This window comes from Kogia breviceps, chromosome 1, assembly GCF_026419965.1.
Source record: "Kogia breviceps isolate mKogBre1 chromosome 1, mKogBre1 haplotype 1, whole genome shotgun sequence".
In the NCBI taxonomy this organism is placed as follows: Eukaryota; Metazoa; Chordata; class Mammalia; order Artiodactyla; family Physeteridae; genus Kogia; species Kogia breviceps.
In genome coordinates this window covers 137,784,321-137,804,698 of record NC_081310.1, presented here as the reverse complement: position 1 = coordinate 137,804,698, position 20,378 = coordinate 137,784,321, and the positions used below count along the sequence as shown (strand labels likewise).

Here is a 20,378-nt window from a genome sequence, read left to right as displayed (position 1 = left end):
AAAAAAACAAACAACCCAATCCAAAAATGGGCAGAAGAACCAAATAGACATTTCTCCAAAGAAGATATACAGATCACCAACAAACACATGAAAGAATGCTCAATATCATTAATCATTAGAGAAATGCAAATCAAAACTACAATGAGATATCACCTAACACCGGTCAGATTGGCCATCATCAAAAACTCTAGAAACAATAAATGCTGGAGAGGGTGTGGAGAAAAGGGAACTCTCTTGCACTGCTTGTGGGAATGTACATTGATATAGCCACTATGGAGAACAGTATGGAGGTTCCTTAAAAAACTACAAATAGAACTACCATATGACCCCACAATCCCACTACTAGGCATATACCCTGAGAAAACCATAATTCAAAAAGAATGATGGGGCTTCCCTGGTGGCGCAGTGGTTGAGACTCCGCCTGCCGATGCAGGGGACACGGGTTCGTGCCCCGGTCCGGGAAGATCCCACATGCCGCGGAGCAGCTGGGCCCGTGAGCCATGGCCGCTGAGCCTGCGTATCCGGAGCCTGTGCTCCGCAACGGGAGAGGCCACAACAGTGAGAGGCCCACATACTACAAAAAAAAAAAAAAAAAAAAAGAATCATGTACCAAAATGTTTATTGCAGCTCTATTTCCGATAGCCAGTATATGGAAGCAACCTAAGTGCCCATTAACAGATGAATGGATAAAGAAGATATGGCATATATATACAATGGAATATTACTCAGCCATAAAAAGAAATGAAACTGAGTTATTTGTAATGAAGTGGATAGACCTGGAGTCTGTCATACAGAGTGAAGTAAGTCAGAAGGAGAAAAACAAATACCGTATGCTAACACATATATATGGAATCTAAGGAAAAAAAATGTCATGAAGAGATTAGTGGTAGGACTGGAATAAAACACAGACCTACTAGAGCATGGACTTGAGGATATGGGGAGGGGGAAGGGTAAGCTGTGATGATGTGAGAGAGTGGCAGGGACATATACACACTACCAAAAGTAAATTAGATAGCTAGTAGGAAGCTGCCGCATAGCACAGGGAGTTCACCTCTGTGCTTTGTGACCACCTAGAGGTGTGGGATAGGGAGGGTGGGAGGGAGGGTGACACAAGAGGGAAGAGATATGGGAACATATGTACATGTATAACTGATTCACTTTGTTGTAAAGGAGAAACTAACACACTATTGTAAAACAGTTATACTCAAATAAAGATGTTTAAATAAATTTTAAAAGAACATAAAAGGATAAAGCAGCAGAATACACATCCTTCTCAAGTGTACATGGAAGAGTGGAACATTCTCCAAGATAGATCACATGCTGAGCCACAAAGCAAGCCTCAGTAAATTTAAGAAAAGTGAAATTAGAAATCAACTATGAGAAAAATACCCATTCAAATGTGGAGGCTAAACAATATGCTACTAAACAAACAATGAATCACTGAAGAATTCCAAGAGGAAATAAAAAATACCCAGAGACAAATGAAAATGAAAACATGACAATTCAAAATCTGTGGAATGCAGTAAAAGCAGTTCTAAGAGAGAAGTTTATAGCAATACAATTGCATATCAGGTAACAAGAAAAATCTCAAATAAACAACCTAACCTTACACCTAAAGCAACTAGAGAAAGAAGAACCAACAAAACCCAGAATAAGTAGAAGGAAAGAAATCATAAAGATCATAGCAGAAATAAATGAAATATACATGAAGGAATCAATAGAAAAGATCAAAAAAACTAAAAGTTAGTTTGTTCAAAAGATAAAAAAGAATTAATAAACCTTTCACCAGACTCACCAAGAAAAAAAGGGACAGAGCCCAAATCAATAAAATCAGAAATGAAAAAGGAAAAGTTAAAACCAACACCACAGAAATACAAAGGATCATAAGAGACTACTACAAGCAATTATATGCCAATAAAATGGATAACTAGAAGAAATGGACAAATTCTTAGAAAGGCACAATCTCCCAAGACTGAACCAGGAAGAAATAAAAAATATGAACAGACCAATTACAAGTACTAAAATTGAGTCTGTGATTAAAAAACTCCCAACAAACCAAAGTCCAGGACCAGATGCCTTCACAGATGAATTCTACCAAACATTTAGAGAAGAGTTAATATCTATTCTTCTCAAACTATTGCAAAATATTGCAGAGAAAGGAACACTTCCAAACTCATTCTAAGGGGCCACCATCACCCTGATAACCAAAAACAGACAAAGATATCACAAAAAAAGAAAATTACAGGACAATTATCACTGATGAACATAGCAGCAAAAATCCTCAACAAAATACTAGCAAACAGAAGCCAACAATACATTAAAAGAATCTTACACCATGATCAAGTGGGATTTATCCCAGGGATGCAAGGATTTTTCAATATCCACAAATCAATAAGTGTGATACACCACATTAACAAATTGGAGAATAAAAACCATATGATCATCTCAATAAAAAATAAAAAAAAACTTCTGAAAAAATTCAACATCCATTTATGATAAAAACTCTCCAGAATGTGGGCAAAAAGAGAACATGACTGAACATAATCAAGGCCATATATGACAAACCCACAGCTAATATCATATTCAAGAGGGAAAAACTGACAGTATTTCCTTTAATATCAGGAACAAGACAAAGATGCTCACTCTTCCCACCTTTATTCAACATAGCTTTGGACGTCCTAGCCAAGGCAATCACAGAAGAAAAAGATATAAAAGGAATCCAAACTGGAAAAGAAGAAGAAAAACTGTCACTCTTTGAAGATGAAATGACACTATACATAGAAAATCCTAAAGATGCTAGATCTCATCAATGAATTTGGCAAAGTTGCAGGTTACAAAATTAATACACAGAAATCTGTTGTATTTCTTTACACTAACAATGAAAGATCAGAAAGAGAAATCAAGGAAAGAATCCCATTTACCACTGCATCAGAAAGAATAAAATACCTAGGAATAAACCTACCTAAAGAAGCAAAAGACATGTACTCCCAAAACTATAAGACACTGATGAAAGAAACTGAAAACAGCAGAGACAGATGGAAACATACCATGTCCTAGGACTGGATGAATCAATATTGTTAAAATAACTATACTACGCAAGGCTATCTACAGATTCAATGTAATCCCTATTAAATTACCAAAGGTATTTTTCATAGAACTTTGACAAAAATTTTTAAAATTTGTATGGAAACACAAAAGACTCTGAATAGCCAAAACAATCTTGAGAAAGAAGAGCAGAGCTGGAGGAATCAGGCTCCATGGCCTCAAACTCTACTACAAAGTTACAGTAATCAAAACACTATGGTATGGGCACAAAAACAGACATATAGATCAATGGAACAAGATAGAAAGCCCAAAAGTAAACACAAACACGTACGGTCAATTAATCTACAACAAAGAAGGCAAGAAAATACAGTGGAGAAAAGACAGTCTCTTCTATAAGTGATGCTGGGAAAACTGGACAGCTACATGTAAAAGAATGAAATTAGAACATTCTCTAACACCATATACAAAAATCAACTCAGAATGGATCAAAGAGCTATGTGTAAAACCATAAACCTCCTAGAAGAAAACACAGGCAGAATATTCTTTGACATAAATCACAGCAATATCTTTTTAGATACATCTCCTAGAGTAATGGAGATAAAAACAAAAATAAACAAATGGGACCTAATTAAACTTAAGAGCTTGTGCACAGCATAGGAAACCATAAACAAAATGAAAAGACAACCTACAGAATTGGAGAAAGTATTTGAAAATGATGTGACCGACAAGGGATTAATCTCCAAAATATACAAACAGCTCATATATCTTAATAAAAAAAATAAACAACCCAATCAAAAAATGTGCAGAAGACCTAAATAGACATTTCTCCCAAGAAGACATACAGATGGCCAACAGGCACATGAAAAAATGCCCAACATCACTAATTATTAAAGAAATGCAGATCAAAACTACAATGAGGTATCATCTCACTCTGGTCAGAAGGGCCATCATCAAAATGTCTACAAATAATAAATGATGGAGATGGTGTGGAGGAAAAGGAACCCTCCTACACTGTTGATGGGAATATAAATTGACACAGCCACTATGGAGAACAATATAGAGGTTCCTTAAACCACTAAAAATAGAGCTACCAGATGCTCCTGCAATCCCACTCCTGGGCATATATCTGGAGAAAACCATAATGTGAAAAGGTATATGCACCCCAATGTTCACTGCAGGACTATTTTCAATAGCCAAGACATGGAAGCAACCTAACTTTCCACTGACAGATGAATGGATATGTTGTGTGTATATATGTGTATATATATATATATATACACACACACATACAATGGAATATTACTCATCCATAAAAAAAGAATGAAATCATGCCATTTGTAGCAACATGAATGGACCTACAAGTTATCATATTAAGTAAAGTAAGTAAAGTAAGTCAGACAGAGTAAGACACAGAAAGACAAATATACTGCTTATGTGTGGAATCTTAAAAAAAAAAATGAACTTATTTACAAAACAGAAATACAAAAAGAAAACAAACAAAGAAAAAGAAACAAAGACAGGGCTTCCCTGGTGGTGCAGTGGTTGAGAGTCCGCCTGCCGATGCAGGGGACACGGGTTCATGCCCCGGTCCAGGAGGATCCCACATGCCGCCGAGTGGCTGGGCCCGTGAGCCATGGACGCTGAGCCTGCGCATCCGGAGCCTGTGCTTAGCAGCAGGAAAGGCCACAACAGTGAGAGGCCCGCGTTCCGCAAAAAAAAAAAAAAAAAAAAAAAAAGAAAAAGAAACACAGACAAAGAAAACAAACTTATGGTTACCAATGGGGAAAGAGGGAGGATCGGAGGTTGGGATTAACATATATTTCACTTCTATGAATAGAAGAGACAACCAACAAGGACCTACTGTATAGCACACAGAACTATAATCAACATTTTGTAATAAGGGAAAAGAATCTGAAAAAGAATATATATACATATGTATAAATACATACTGTATACAGTATGTATAAATGTATCACTGTACTGTATACCTGAAACTAACATGACATTGGAAATCAGCTACACTTCAATAAAATTTAAAAAATAAAACAACACAACAAAAATAGAACATTGGTTTTGTTTAAGAATTAAATATGCCTAATTAAAAATACTCATTGTAGCAGATTCTCTTCTCTCATAGTAGCCATGTGATCTAGTTCTGGTGGTAGAAGTCTTTCAGGTGGAATACCTAGAGGAGCTACTCTTTTCCTAATACAAAAAGGTAGACTTAGCTAACTTGTGCTTTGTGTTCCTACCAATCCCCTTCCTCCTGATGTAAGCACATGCCTGGACATGAGAAAGCTCACTTCCTATAAGGGAAAATGTTCATTTGTTAAAGATACATAGCAGGAAACTAGAATAAAGCTTGGTCCTTCACAACTTCCTTGAGAAGCTACACAGAAGGACTGCCTACCTCTAAATTCTTTGTTTCATAACAAAAATAAAATCCATTTAGCTGGCTTTCTATTACATGCAGTCAAAACACAATCCCAATTGATAGCACTGATTCCTTGCCCAGATCACTCTTATCTTAAAATTATAAATATATATCCCCTACTATATGTTTTTAGATTTTTAGATTAAAAAGCATTTCAAATTTCTAGCTACATTGGTTTCATATAGTGAAGAAGTACTTGTGTTTTCCCCTTTCTTCAAGATATAAGTAAGTTCCAACTAGACACCAAAAAACCAAAGTCTATAAATTATATGTCACAGTTAAGAATAAACAGGTTCCTTCTAGACAGCTTCATTGTGTTATAGGGAAAAAGTTTTTTTGTTTTGTTTCTTTAACATCTTTATTGGAGTATAATTGCTTTACAACGGTGTGTTTCTGCTTAATAACAAAGTGAATCAGTTATACATATGCATATATCCCCATAGCTCTTCCCTCTTGCATCTCCCTCCCTCCCACCCTCCCTATCCCACGCCTCTAGGTGGTCACAAAGCACCGAGCTTGTCTAGATGTGTTATGTGGCTGCTTCCCACTAGCTACCTATTTTACGTTTGGTAGTGTATATATGTCCATGCCACTCACTCACTTTGTGCCAGGTTACCCTTTCCCCTCCCCATATCCTACAGTCCATTCTCTAGTAAGTCTGCATCTTTATTCTCATCTTGCCCTGAGGTTCTTCATGACCATTTTTTAAAAAAAATTTCCATATGTATGTGTTAGCATACTGTATTTGTTTTTCTCTTTCTGACTTACTTCGCTCTGTATGACACTCTCTAAGTTAATCCACCTCACAACAAATAACTCAGTTTCATTCCTCTATATGGCTGAGTAATATTCCATTGTATAAAGGTGCCACATCTTCTTTATCCTTTCATCGGTTGATGGACACTTAGGTTGTTTCCATGTCCTGGCTATTGAAAATAGAGTTGCAATGAACATTTTAGTACATGACTCGTTTTCAATTATGGTCTTATCAGGGTATATGCCCAGTAGTGGGATTGCTGGGTCATATGGTAGTTCTAGTTGTAGTTTTTTAAGGAACCTCCATACTGTTCTCCACAGTGGCTGTTTCAAATTGCATTACCACCAACAGAGCAGGAGGGTTCCCTTTCTCTAAAACCTTCTCCAGCATTTACTGTTGTAGATTTTTTGATAATGGCCATTCTGACTGGTGTGAGATGATATCTCATTGTAGTTTTGATTTGAATTCCTCTAATGATTAATGATGTTGAGCATTCTTTCATGTGTCTGTTGGCAATCTGTATATCTTCTTTGGAGAAATGTCTATTTAGGTCTCCTGCCCATTTTTGGATTGCGTTGTTTTTTTGATATTGAGCTGCATGAGCTGCTTGTAAATTTGGGAGATTAATCCTTTGTCAGTTGCTTCATTTGCAAATATTTTCTCCCATTCTGAAGGTTGTCTTTTCATCTTGTTTATGCTTTCCTTTGCTGTGCAAAAGCTTTTAAGTTTCATTAGGTCCCATTTATTTATTTTTGTTATTATTTCCATTTCTCTAGAAGGTGGGTCAAAGAGGATCTTGCTGTGATTTAGGTCATAGAGTGCTCTGCCTACATTTCCCTCTAAGAGTTTGATGGTGTCTGGCCTTACATTTAGGTCTTTAATCCATTTTTAGTTTATTTTTGTGTACGGTGTTGGTGAGTGTTCTAATTTCATACTTTTACATGTAGCTGTCCAGTTTTCCCAGCACCACTTATTGAAGAGGTTGTCATTTCTCCACTGTATATTCTTGCCTCCTTTATCAAAGATAAGGTTACCATATGTGTGTGGGTTTATCTCTGGGCTTTCTATCCTGTTCCACTGATCTATATTTCTGTTTCTGTGCCAGTACCATACTGTCGTGATTACTGTAGCTTTGTAGTATAGTCTGAAGTCAGGGAGCCTGATTCCTCCAGCTCCATTTTTCTTTCTCGAGATTGCTTTGGCTATTCGGGGTCTTTTGTGTTGCCATACGAATTGTAAAATTTTTTGCTCTAGTTCTGTGAAAAATGCCAGTGGTAGTTTGATAGGGATTGCATTGACACTGTAGATTGCTTTTGGTAGTAGAGTCATTTTCAAAACATTGATTCTTCCAATCCAAGAACATGGTATATCTCTCCACCTGTTTGTAACGTCTTTAATTTCTTTCATCAGTGTGTTATAATTTTCTGCATACAGGTCTTTTGTCTCCTTAGGTAGGTTTATTCCCAGGTATTTTATTATTTTCGTTGCAGTGGTAAATGGGAGTGTTTTCTTAATTTCTCTTTCAGATATTACATCATTAGTGTATAGGAATGCAAGTGATTTCTGTGCATTAATTTTGTATCCTGCTACTTTACCAAATTCATTGATTAGCTCTAGTAGTTTTCTGGTAGCATCTTTAGGATTCTCTATTTATAGCATAATGTCACCTACAAACAGTGACAGCTTTACTTCTTCTTTTGCAATTTGGAATCCTTGTATTTCTTTTTCTTCTCTGATTGCTTTGGCTAAAACTGCCAAAACTATGTTGAATAATAGTGGTGAGAGTGGGCAACTGTGTCTTGTTCCAGATCTTAGAGGAAATGGTTTCAGTTTTTCACAATTAAGAACAATGTTGGCTGTGGGTTTGTCATATATGGCCTTTATTATGTTGAGGTAAGTTCCTTCTATGCCTATTTTCTGGAGTGTTTTTATCATAAGTGGGTGTTGAATTTTGCCAAAAGTTTTTTCCTCTGCATCTATTGAGATGATCATATGGTTTTTCTCCTGCAATTGGTTAATATGCTTTATCACACTGATTGATTTGCGTATATTGAAGAATCCTTGCATTCCTGGGATAAACTCCACTTGATCATAGTGTATGATCCTTTGAATGTGCTGTTGGATTCTCTTTGCTAGTATTTTGTTGAGGATTTTTGCATCTATGTTCATCAGTGATATTGGCCTGTAGTTTTCTTTCTTTGTGATCACTTTGGTTTTGGTATCAGAGTGATGGTGGCCTCATAGAATGAGTTTAGGAGTGTTCCTCCCTCTGCTATATTTTGTAAGAGCTCAAGAAGGACAGCTGTTAGCTCTTCTCTAAATGTTTGATAGGATTCATCTGTGCTGCCATCTGGGCCTGGGCTTTTGTTTGTTGGAAGATTTTGAATCACAGTTTCAATTTCAGTGCTTGTGATTGGTCTGTTCATATTTTCTGTTTCTTCCTGGTTCAGTCTTGGCAGGCTGTGCATTTCTAAGAATTTGTACATTTCTTCCAGGTTGTTCACTTTATTGGCATATAGTTGACTGTAGTAATCTCTCATGATCCTTTATATTTCTGCAGTGTAAGTTGTTACTGCTTTTTCATTTCTGATTCTACTGATCTGAGTCTTGTCCCTTTTTTTTCTTGATAAGTCTGTCTATTGGTTTATCAATTTTGTTTATCTGCTCAAGTAACTAGCTTTTAGTTTTATGATCTTTGCTATCATTTCCTTCATTTCTTTTTCATTTATTTCTGGTCTGATCTTTGTGATTTCTTTACTTCTGCTAACTTTGGGGCCTTTTGTTCTTCTTGCTCTAATTGCTTCAGGTGTAAGGTTAGGTTGTTTATTTGAGAGGTTTCTTGTTTCTTAAGGTAGGATTTATTGATACAAACTTCCCTCTTAGAACTGCTTTTGCTGCATCCCATAGGTTTTGGGTCATCGTATTTTCATTGTCATTTGTTTCTAAATATTTTTTGATTTGCTCTTTGATTTCTTCAGTGAACTCTTGATTATTAAGTAGTGTGTTGTTTAGCCTCCACGTGTTTGTATTTCTTACAGATTTCTGTCCTGTAATTGATATCTAGTCTCATAGCACTGTGGTCGGAAAAGATGCTTGATATGATTTCAATTTTCTTAAAGTTACCAAGGCTTGATTTGTGACCCAAGATATGATCTATCCTGGAGAATGTTCCATGAGCACTTGAGAAAAATGTGTATTATATTGTTTTTGGATGGAATGTCCTAAAAATATCAATTAAGTCTGTCTTGTTTAATGTATCATTTAAAGCTTGTGTTTCCTTATTTTCATTTTGCATGATCTGTCCATTGGTGAAAGTGGGGTGTTAAAGTCCCCTACTAAGCTTATGTTACTGTCGATTTCCCCTTTTATGGCTGTTAGTGTTTGCCTTATGTATTGAGGTGCTCCTATGTTGGGTGCATAAATATTTACAATTGTTAATATCTTCTTCTTGGATTGATCACTTGATCATTATGTAGTCCTTTTGTCTCTCGTAATAGTTTTTATTTTAAAGTCTATTTTTCTGATATGAGAATTGCTACTCCAGCTTTCTTCTGATTTCCATCTGCACGGAATATATTCTTCCATCCCCTCACTTTCAGTCTGTATGTGTCCCTAGGTCTGAAGTGGGTCTCTTGTAGACAGCATATATATGGGTCTTGTTTTTGTATCCATTCAGCCAATCTATATCTTTTGGTTGGAGCATTTAATCCATTTACATTTAAGGTAATTATCGATATGTATGTTCCAATTACCATTTTCTTAATTGTTTTGGGTTTATTATTGTAGGGCTTTTCCTTCTCTTCCATTTCCTGCCTAGAGAAGTTCCTTTAGCATTTGTTGTAAAGTTGGTTTGGTGGTACTGAATTCTCTTAGCTTTTTCTTGTATTTAAAGGTTTTAATTTCTCCAACAAGTCTGAATGAGATCCTTGCTGGGTAGAGTAATCTTGGTTGAAGGTTTTTCTCCTTCATCACCTTTAATATGTCTTGCCATTCCCTGCTAGCTTGCAGAGTTTCTGCTGAAAGATCAGCTGTTAACCTTATGGGGATTCCCTTATGTTTTATTTGTTGTTTTTCCCTTGCTGCTTTTTACATTTTTTCTCTGTATTTAAATTTTGATAGTTCGATTAATATGTGTCTTGGTATGTTTCTCCTTGGATTTATCCTGTATGGGACTCTCTGCACTTCCTGGACTTGATTAACTATTTTCTTTCCCATAAGAGGGAAGTTTTCAACTATAATCTGTTCAAATATTTTCTCAGGCCCTTTCTTTTTCTCTTCTTGTTCTGGGACCCCTATAATTCGAATGCTGGTGTGTTTAATGTTGTCTCAGAGTTCTCTGAGTCTGTCCCCAATTCTTTTTATTCTTTTTTCTTTATTCTACTCTGGAGTAGTTATTTCCAGTATTTTATCTTCCAGGTCACTTATCTGTTCTTCTGCCTCAGTTATTTTGCTATTGATCCCTTCTAGAGAATTTTTAATTTCATTTATTGTTTTGTTCATCAGTGTTTGTTTGCTCTTTAGTTCTTCTAGGTCCTTGTTAAACGTTTCTTTTATTTTCTTCATTCTATTTCCAAGATTTTGGATCCTCTTTACTATCATTATTCTGAATTCTTTTTCAGGTAGACTGCCTGTTTCCTCTTCATTTGTTAGGTCTGGTGGGTTTTTGCCTTGCTCCTTCATCTGCTGTGTGTTTCTCTGTCTTCTCATTTTGCTTAACTTACTGTGTTTGGGGTCTTTTTTTTGCAGGCTGCAGGTTCGTAGTTTGCGTTCTTTTTGGTGCCTGTCCCCAGAGGCTAAAGTTGGTTCAGTGTGTTGTGTAGGCTTCCTGGTGGAGGGGACTAGTGCCTGTGTTCTGGTGGATGAGGCTGGATCTTATCTTTCTCGTGGGCAGGTCCACATTTGGTGGTGTGTTTTGGGGTGTCTGTGGCCTTATGATTTTAGGCAGCCTCTGTGCTAATGGATGGGGTTGTGTTCCTAGGTGTTTGGCATAGGGTGTCCAGCATGGTAGCTTGCTCATCATTGAGTGGAGCTGGGTCTTGGCGTTGGGATGGAGATCTCTGGGAGATTTTCACCGTTTGGTATTACGTAGAGCTGGGAGGTCTCTTGTGGACGAGGGTCCTGAACTTGGCTCTCCCACCTCAGTGGCACAGCCCCGACACCTGGCTGGAGCACCAAGAGCCTGTCCTCCACATGGCTCAGAATAAAAGGGAGAAAAAAAAGAAAGAAAGAAAGAAGATAAAATAAAATAAAGTAAAATAAAATAATTAAAATAAAAAAATAAGAAATAATTATTAAGAAAAACTTTTAAATTAAAAAAACAAAAAATAAACTCGACAGACAGAACCCCAGGACAAATGGTAAAAGCAATGCTATACAGACAAAATCACACACAGAAGCATACACATACACACTCACAAAATGAGAAAAAGGGAATAAAATATATATATATAGTTGCTCCCAAAGTCCACCTCCTCAATTTGGGATGATTCGTTGTCTACTCAGGTATTCCACAGATGCAGGGTACATCAAGTTGATTGTGGAGCTTTAATCCACTGCTCCTGAGGCTGCTGGGAGAAATTTCCCTTTCTCTTCTTTCTTCGCACAGCTCCCAGGGTTCAGCTTTGGATTTGGACCCGCCTCTGTGCGTAGGTTGCCTGAGGGCATCTGTTCTTCGCTCAGACAGGAGAGCGTTAAAGGAGCAGCAGCTTCAGGAGCTCTGGCTCCCTTAGGCTGGGGAGAGGGCGGGATATGGAGTGCAGGGCGAGCTTGTGGCGGTAGAGGGCGGTGTGACGTTGCACCAGCCTGAGGTGCACCATGCGTTCTCCAGGGGAAGCTGTTCCTGGATCATGGGACCTTGGCAGTGGCAGGCTGCACAGGCTCCTGGGAGGGACAGTGTGGACTGTGACCTGTACTTGCACACAGGCTTCTTGTTGGCTACAGCAGGAGCCTTAGCATCTCATGCCCATCTCTGGGGTCCTCGTTGATATCCACAGCTCGCGCCTGTCTCTGGAGTTCCTTTAAGCAGTGCTCTTAATCCCCTCTCCTCCCATACCAGGAAAGAAAGAGGCAAGAAAATGTCTCTTGTCTCTTCGGCAGCTCCAGACTTTTTGCTGGACTCCCTCCAGGCTAGCTGTGGTGCACTAGCCCCCTTCAGACTGTGTTCACGCTGCCAACCCCAGTCCTCTCCCTGGGATCTGACCAAAGCCCGAGTGTCAGCTCCCAGCCCCCACCCATCCCGGCGGGTGAGCATACAATTCTCTTGGGCTGGTGAATGCTGGTCGGCACTGATCCTCTGTGTGGGAATCTCTCCGCTTTGCCCTCCGCACCCATTGCTGCGCTCTCCTCCGTGGCTCCGAAGCCATCCACAGTCTCTGCCCACGAAGGGGCTTCCTAGTGTGTGGAAACCTTTCCTACACAGCTCCCTCCTGCTAGTGCAGGTCCTGTCCCTACTTTGTCTCTGTTTTTTCTTTTTTCTTTTGCCCTACCCAGGTATGTGGGGAGTTTCTTGCCTTTTGGCAGGTCTGAGGTCTTCTGCCAGCATTCAGCATGTGTTCTGTAGGAGTTGTTCCACATGTAGATGTATTTCTAATGTATTTGTGGGTAGGAAGGTGATCTCCGCATCTTACTCTTCTGCCATCTTGAAGCTCCTCCTCTGGGCACAAGTTTTAATAACATTAATTTGTTCTTTTAGAATGAACATAGACTTCTTAAATTTCTACATCCATACCCTTCTGATAAAAGAATAATACTTAGTGAAAAAATTGTGTGAAATATTATGAGATTCATTATAATTTTTCAGTTTTCATGTTCTTATACTCAGTAAGTGCAACTAAATGTTTTGAAAATGTATTTCAAACACTACTAAATAATATCTCCATAGGTTGTCATTTATTACTTTCTCAAGTGTTTGTTTATACTGCTAAAAATTAAATAAAATCTTTCAGTAATCAATGAATAACCAAAAGAACATTGCTTCTAGCAAAAATATTGAATAAAAATTTATAGGTAAACTGAAAAACTTTTATTCAAATAGATTTCTTTAAATCTCTACAACTCACACAAATTTTGCTGGACTTTGGTGTACCTATATCTCTTTCAGGCTTACTCCAGTTGTGATGTCTTCTATTAATGCTTTCTCCACAACATTTTTTTTCAATTATTCCCTTTTTTTTTTTTTGACATTTTCAACCTCTTTTTAAAAAATTAAAACTATTTTCCCTCAGCTTAAAAATACATTATAGTGGGACTTCCCTGGTGGCGCGGTGGTTGAGAATCCACCTGCCGATGCAGGGGACACGGGTTTGTGCCCTGGTCTGGAAAGATCCCATATGCCACGGAGCGGCGAGGCCCGTGAGCCATGGAGGCTGAGCCTGAGCATCTGGAGCCTGTGCTCCGCAACGAGAGATGCCACAACAGTGAGAGGCCCACAAACCACACACACACACAAAAAAAACCAAACAAATAAACAAACAAAAAAAACCCCATTATAGTATCATCTCACTTTTTTTTTTTTTTTTTTTTTTTTTTGTGGTATTCGGGCCTCTCACTGTTGTGGCCTCTCCTGTTGCGGAGCGCAGGCTCCGGACGCGCAGGCTCAGCGGCCATGGCTCACGGGCCCAGCCGCTCCGCGGCACGTGGGATCTTCCCGTACCGGGGCACGAACCCGTATCCCCTGCATCGGCAGGCGGACTCTCAACCACTGCGCCACCAGGGAAGCCCTCATCTCACTTTTTTTTAAGGCCTTCCATTAATCTTATTGTCTACAGTTACGGCATTATGTTTCCTTTGTCCAAAATTTTCTCAGAAAAGTTTCTATACTTGACAATCATTAACCATTACATTATTAACCATTACAATTTCATATACACCTCTACAAGTTAGTGAAATTCCAAAGATGTAATAACCACTATCAAAAAGCCTTTCAAAATAGTTTTGTATCAGTGCTTTTATTGGCTCTTCAAAAACATTATTTTATTTTAAATCATTCTTTTCTCTTAAATGGTAATAAACCATGTCTCTGTTTTTTCTCCTATGTCATCGGATCAATCTCTCTTTTCCTCATTGTTTCCACTGTTTTCTATGCACAAAATGAGACTGTGCTCTAAGGCTCTGTCCTTAGCTCTTAGACTTTATTGATCCCTACATTTTCCTGTGACAGCTTGGCTTCAACTATGAGCTCGAGTAAATGACTATTGGATTTACATCTTAGACCTAGAACACTATTTCTGAATTTTCGTTCTTCATTTCCAATGCCTGGCTGATATCTCAATATCAATATCCTGCCTCAAATAAACATGACCAAACTTAACTTTCTACCAAAACTCTTCAAATGCCCACCATTTCTGTTAACTAGTTTATTTCCCTGATTACTGATTCCCAAAGTTCAAAATGCCAGAGGAGTCTTTCTTCACTTATTCTTCTCCTATTGCATTCAATCAATTTAAAAAAAAATCTTGCCAAATCGTTGTACTGGTCCTTTGTGATGTAATGTTGATTGTAGGACTAAGACCAAGACAGACCTGAAATCTCAGCTTCATGACTGTCTAGATGTCTTATATTAGATAAGTTCCTAAATGTCACTATATTTCATTTTCTTCCATAAAATAAGAGTAATACCTTTCGAAATCAAAGGATATGATGAATAGATAAAACACTTTTCAGAAAGTCACTCCCCATCCACCCTAGCTAAAGTATTATCCTAAATCTCTACCCCTTTCATCCTATGTTACCATTTTATTTTATTTAGAAATTAACACTATCTGACATTCTATGGTTGATTGATTGACTGATTGACTGTTTTTTGCTTACAAGTTTATTCCCTATGTCTTTCCACTGGAGTTCATGAGAGCAGGACCTTTGTCAGTATTATTTACCACAGAATCCAAAATAATCCCTCTCACATATTAGGTGCTCAATGCATATTTGGTAAAGGAATGAAGGAATAAAATGCATGAAGTGCCTGCCACAATGGCTTTTAGAGTGTCTGTCCTCTACTTTATGCTGTCTTCTTTCTTCTTTGCCACTGCTATCTTCCTGTATCAACCCTAATCACCTCACTTCTGGCCTACAATAATTGGTCTCAATGCCCTCATCTGTCTCCTAATCCCCATTAATCTGCTAGTAAAATATTGGATTACTCTCCTTTAAAAAACTTTTTATTTATAAAAACTAGTTATTCATAGACACCAACTATTACAGAATGTCTTTTAATTTCCTACTCAAACTACTTCAATAGATCTTCAAAACATTTTTTAAGAAGTCTAAACTCCTTAGTATATCATCCAAGATTATTTTCAGTACTCCCCCCTGCCTCTAATTTCCAACTAATTCCTTATACAAACCTCAGTCATTTGATTGTCCTTAAAAGGGTCATGTCTGTTCCTACCTTTGATTACACCATACCATGCAACTAGAATACCTAAATGAAATTCTTCCTTTAGAGCCCTGGTTAAGATACCAGACTTAAATACTGCCTTGTTTTATATATTTCCCTACATTTTTTAAACTATTATTATAAAATCATTAATATACTCATAATTTTTAAAGAATCATATGCAGCTATAAAAAGTCTTTCAACTTTCTAATATCCAGCCTTCCCATGTATAATCACTGTTTATTGTTTATATATTCTTTCAGATGTGATTACTATTCAAACGCTTTTAGATTTTTCATCAAGAGTCAATGTTTATATATGTATATATATAGAATTATATATACTTACAACATATTATAAACACTGTTCTGAAACATACATCTTCACTTTCTGTATCATGTACCTGACTTGTTTAACACCTGCAGAATTAACCACTTATTTTAAATACTTACATGACTTATTTGCTCTAATATTCATATGACATGAAACATGTTTTCTTCTATTTTTGTCTATCCATTTAAGTATTTTGTAACCTCCAACTAAATATCAAGTTTCCCAAGTACTTCTTTCAACATTTTAAAAGTCAACATACAATGGTGATTTGAACATGTAATGTCACTATATTAACTACTTAGAAATTGAATATTTTATCCTCTTCCATTAAAAATCCAAATAATAATCAAATGCCTGGAATTAAACATTGAAAAAAATAAACTATTTCCAAATGGAATCATTCAAATATGGAAAACAAACAAAAAAAAAGAGATCCACTTTCAATTAAAAAACAAATATTCTGTGTTAACCAAAAACTTCTAGAACTAAGAAATGAGAATAGCAATGTGGCAGAATATCAGATTAAATAAAATTTTAATTGTATTTTGATATGCTAAAAAAACAATCCAAAATGAAATTAATAAATGATTCCATTCACAATATCACAAAAATAAACAAAATGCATAGAAATAAATTTTTAAAAATTAAGTGAAAGACTTGTACACTGAAAACAACAAAACTGAGAGAATTAAAGAGTACTTAAATAAAATGACAGTTCATATTCAAGGACAAGAATACTATTATAAAGATGGTAATTCTCCACAAATTGGTCTATAAATTCAATGGAATACTTATCACTATCCCAGCAGGAATCATTGTAGAAACTGACAAGCTGATCCTAAAATTCATTTGGAAATGCAAGGAACCCTGAATAGCCAAAGCAATATTGAAAAAGAAGAGCAAAGTTGGAGAACTCACACTTTCCAATTTTGAAACTTAATTACAAAGCTATAGTAATCAAGACTGTGTAATACTGCCGTAAGGACAACTATATAGACCACTGGAATATAATTGAGAGTCAAGAAATAAATGCTTACATTTATGGTCAACTGATTTTTAACAAAAAATATCAAGGCAATTCACTGGGGGAATGGGGCTGGTATAATTGAATATCCACATGCAAAAAATGAACTTTAGACTCTTACTTCACACCATGTAAAAAAATTCATTCAAGATCAAACATAGATATAAATTTCAGAGATATAATTATTAAAATTTTAGAATAAAACATAAAAGAAAAAAATTTTGGCCCTGAATTAGGCAGAGTTCTTAGATATAACACCAAAAGCATGATACATAAAACAAAAAATTCTAAATTGGACTTCATAAAACTTAAAACTTTTTGTTTCAATAAAGACCATTAAGAAAATGAAAAGACAAGCTACAGGCTAGGAGAAAACATTTGCAATTCTTCTATCTGATAGAGGACTTATACCCAGATATCTGTTACAAATCAACAATGAGACAAACACCCACTTTAAAAATGGGCAGGGCTTCCCTGGTGGCGCAGTGGTTGAGAGTCCGCCTGCCAATGCAGGGGACACGGGTTCGTGCCCCGGTCTGGGAAGATCCCACATGCAGTGGAGCGGCTGGGCCCGTGAGCCATGGCCCCTGAGCCTGTGCGTCCGGAGCCTGTGCTCCGCAGTGGGAGAGGCCACAACAGTGAGAGGTCCGCATACCACAAAAAAAAAAAAAAAAAAAAAAAAAAAGGGCAAAAAATTTGTATAGACATTGGACCAAAGAAGATATATGCATAGTTAGTAAACAGATGAAAAGATGCTTATCATCATCATTACTTTTTAGAGATATAAAAATTAAAACCATTGTGAAATGCCCTTCACACCTACTAGAATGTCGATAGTGCAAAAGATAGAAAATACTGTTTGCAAGGACATACAGAAAATGGAACCTTCATGCATCAGTGGTTTACACTTTTTAGAAAACAATTCAGTTTCTTAAAAAGTTAAACATAAACTTACCATACATCCCAGCAACTGTACTCCTAAGTATCTAACCAAAGAAAATGAAAATATATGTCTACACAAAGACATGTAAGTAGGTGTTTACAGCAGCATTTTCATAATAACAAAAACTAGAAATAATCCAAATGTCCATTGGTGAATGAATAAAGAAAATGTAATATATTCACATAATGGAATAATACTCAGCAATCAAAAGGAACAAACTACTGATACATGCTACAACATGAATAAGGCTCAAACACATCACCCTAGGTGAAAGAAGGCAGGTGAAAAAGACTACATATTCTGTGATTCCATTTTTATAAAATGTTTAGAAAAACAAATTAATAGAGACAGAAAACAGATCAATGGTTACCTAGGACCAAGTTGGGAGTGGGGATTAACTGCAGATGGAAAGGAAGGAAACTGGTGGAGTGGTGGAAATTTCTAACACTGAATTGTGAAGATAGTTATACAGCACTGTTAATTTACCAAAATTATGGAATCATACATGTAAGACGGGTGAAGTTTACAGTATGTAAGCTATACCTCCTAAGTTCAGTAATTTTTAGCAGTAGGCATATAGGCTTTTATAAATTTTTAGTTATAAGACATTCCTAATATATTCACTAGTTTACTATATTTTATGTAAATGATAAAAAAATACTGGTTTATATAATTTAGGTAAAGAATTTAGAAGCTAAAATTTTACTTCTATACGTTTATTTAAAATGAAACCCTAATGAAGCCAATTACCTTTTTCAAAGCAGGGCAGAAATTAAAGAAAAGTCGGTGGTTATATGTTTTGAATCTTTCAGGAAGATGCCAGTTCTGAATTATTTCTTCATCAGAAATCACATGATGATCCAGTGCTTTGAGAGACTGTATACTGTTGACAAGAACATGTCTATATCCTTTTTTAAGGCTTACTGGACAATCAAACATAGTGAGGGCAATGAGGCTTGGACAAGCAGATAACATACATACATTCTTTAACTTTGCAAACCCATTGTCATGTAGATAGAGGAGTTTTAGGTTCTTCAATCCACTCCAAAACCTGGTATCTGGTAGACTCTTGATCTGAAATACCATTAATAATATGTTAAATACAAATATAAATTTTCCATGAATTACATTGAAAAAGGAAAAATATTAAACATCTTCTATAATTCAATATTTTCCCCAATAGCAAATTTCTCATTAGTAAGCAAAAACAGAATTTCTAATTACCCAAATGATGACTGGAGTAAACCAAAATACACTAGGTGTCTGTAATTACTAGTGTAATTAAATAAACAAACATATATACTCCATTCAATAAAAGTCCCTTTGTAATAAGCAGATTCTTTAAACTTTTATAAAATACTTTCCTTACATGAAAAACTTAAGGGGTCAAATCAATCAATGTGATAGTGATATTCCACATTAACAAAATGAAGTATAAATATCATATGATCATCACAATAGATATAGAAAAAGTATTTGACAAATTCAACATCCATTTATGATTAAAACTCTCAACAAGCTGGGTATAGAGAGAATGTACCTCAACATAATACAGGCCATATCTGACAAGCTCACAGCTAACATTAGTCTCAGTGGTGAAAAGATAAAATATTTTCCCATAAGAGCAAGAGTAAGACAAGGATGCCCACTCTCGCCACTTTTATTCAGCATAGCACTGGAAGCTAGAAGTCCTAGACAGAGCAATTAGGCAAGAAGAAGGAACAAAAGGCAACCAAATTGGAAATGAAAAAGTAAAACTGTCACTTTTTGCAGATTACATGATATTATACAAGCATACCTCAGAGATTTTGTGTGTTGAGTTCCAGGCCACTTCAATAAAGCAAATATTGCAATAAAGCACGTCACAAAATTTTTTTGGTTTCCCACTGCATATTAAAGTTGTTTACACTATACGGCAATCTATTAAGTGTGCAATAGCATTATGTCTAAAAAAACCAATGTACATATCTTAAGTAAAAAATACTTTATTGCTAAAAAAAATGCTAACCATCATCTGATAATGTAAGATTGCCACAAACCTTTAATTTGTAAAAATGCAGTATCTGTGAAGTGCAATAAAGTGATGCCCAATAAAATGCAGTATGCCTGTATATGGAAAACCCTAAATACTGCACAAAAAACTTTTAGAACTAATAAATAAAATCAGTAACATTTCAGAATACAAAATCAACACAAAATTATGTTGACTTTCTACACATTATTAACTATCAGAAAGAGAAATTAATAAAACAATTCCACTCACAACTGCATCAAAAAGAATAAAATGCATAGGAATATATTTAACCAAGGATGCGAAAGATATGTACACTGAACACTATAAGACATATTGAAAAGAAACTGAAGACGACATAAATAAATTGAAAGATACACTGTGCTTGTGAATTGCAAGAACTAGTATTGTTAAAACGTTCATACTACCCAAAGCAATCTACAGATTCAATACAAGCC

General features: G+C 36.2%; 1 protein-coding gene across 1 annotated transcript in view; it reads right to left on the bottom strand.

Moving 5' to 3' along the window:
• Window positions 1–20,378, bottom strand: part of LRRIQ3 (leucine rich repeats and IQ motif containing 3) — a 233,899-nt gene that overhangs the window by 189,037 nt on the left and 24,484 nt on the right. Inside the window, exon 3 of the mRNA XM_059055610.2 lies at window positions 18,660–18,983. Within this exon, the coding sequence (XP_058911593.1) occupies window positions 18,660–18,983 (324 nt within the window). The remainder of the gene's footprint in view (window positions 1–18,659; window positions 18,984–20,378) is intronic.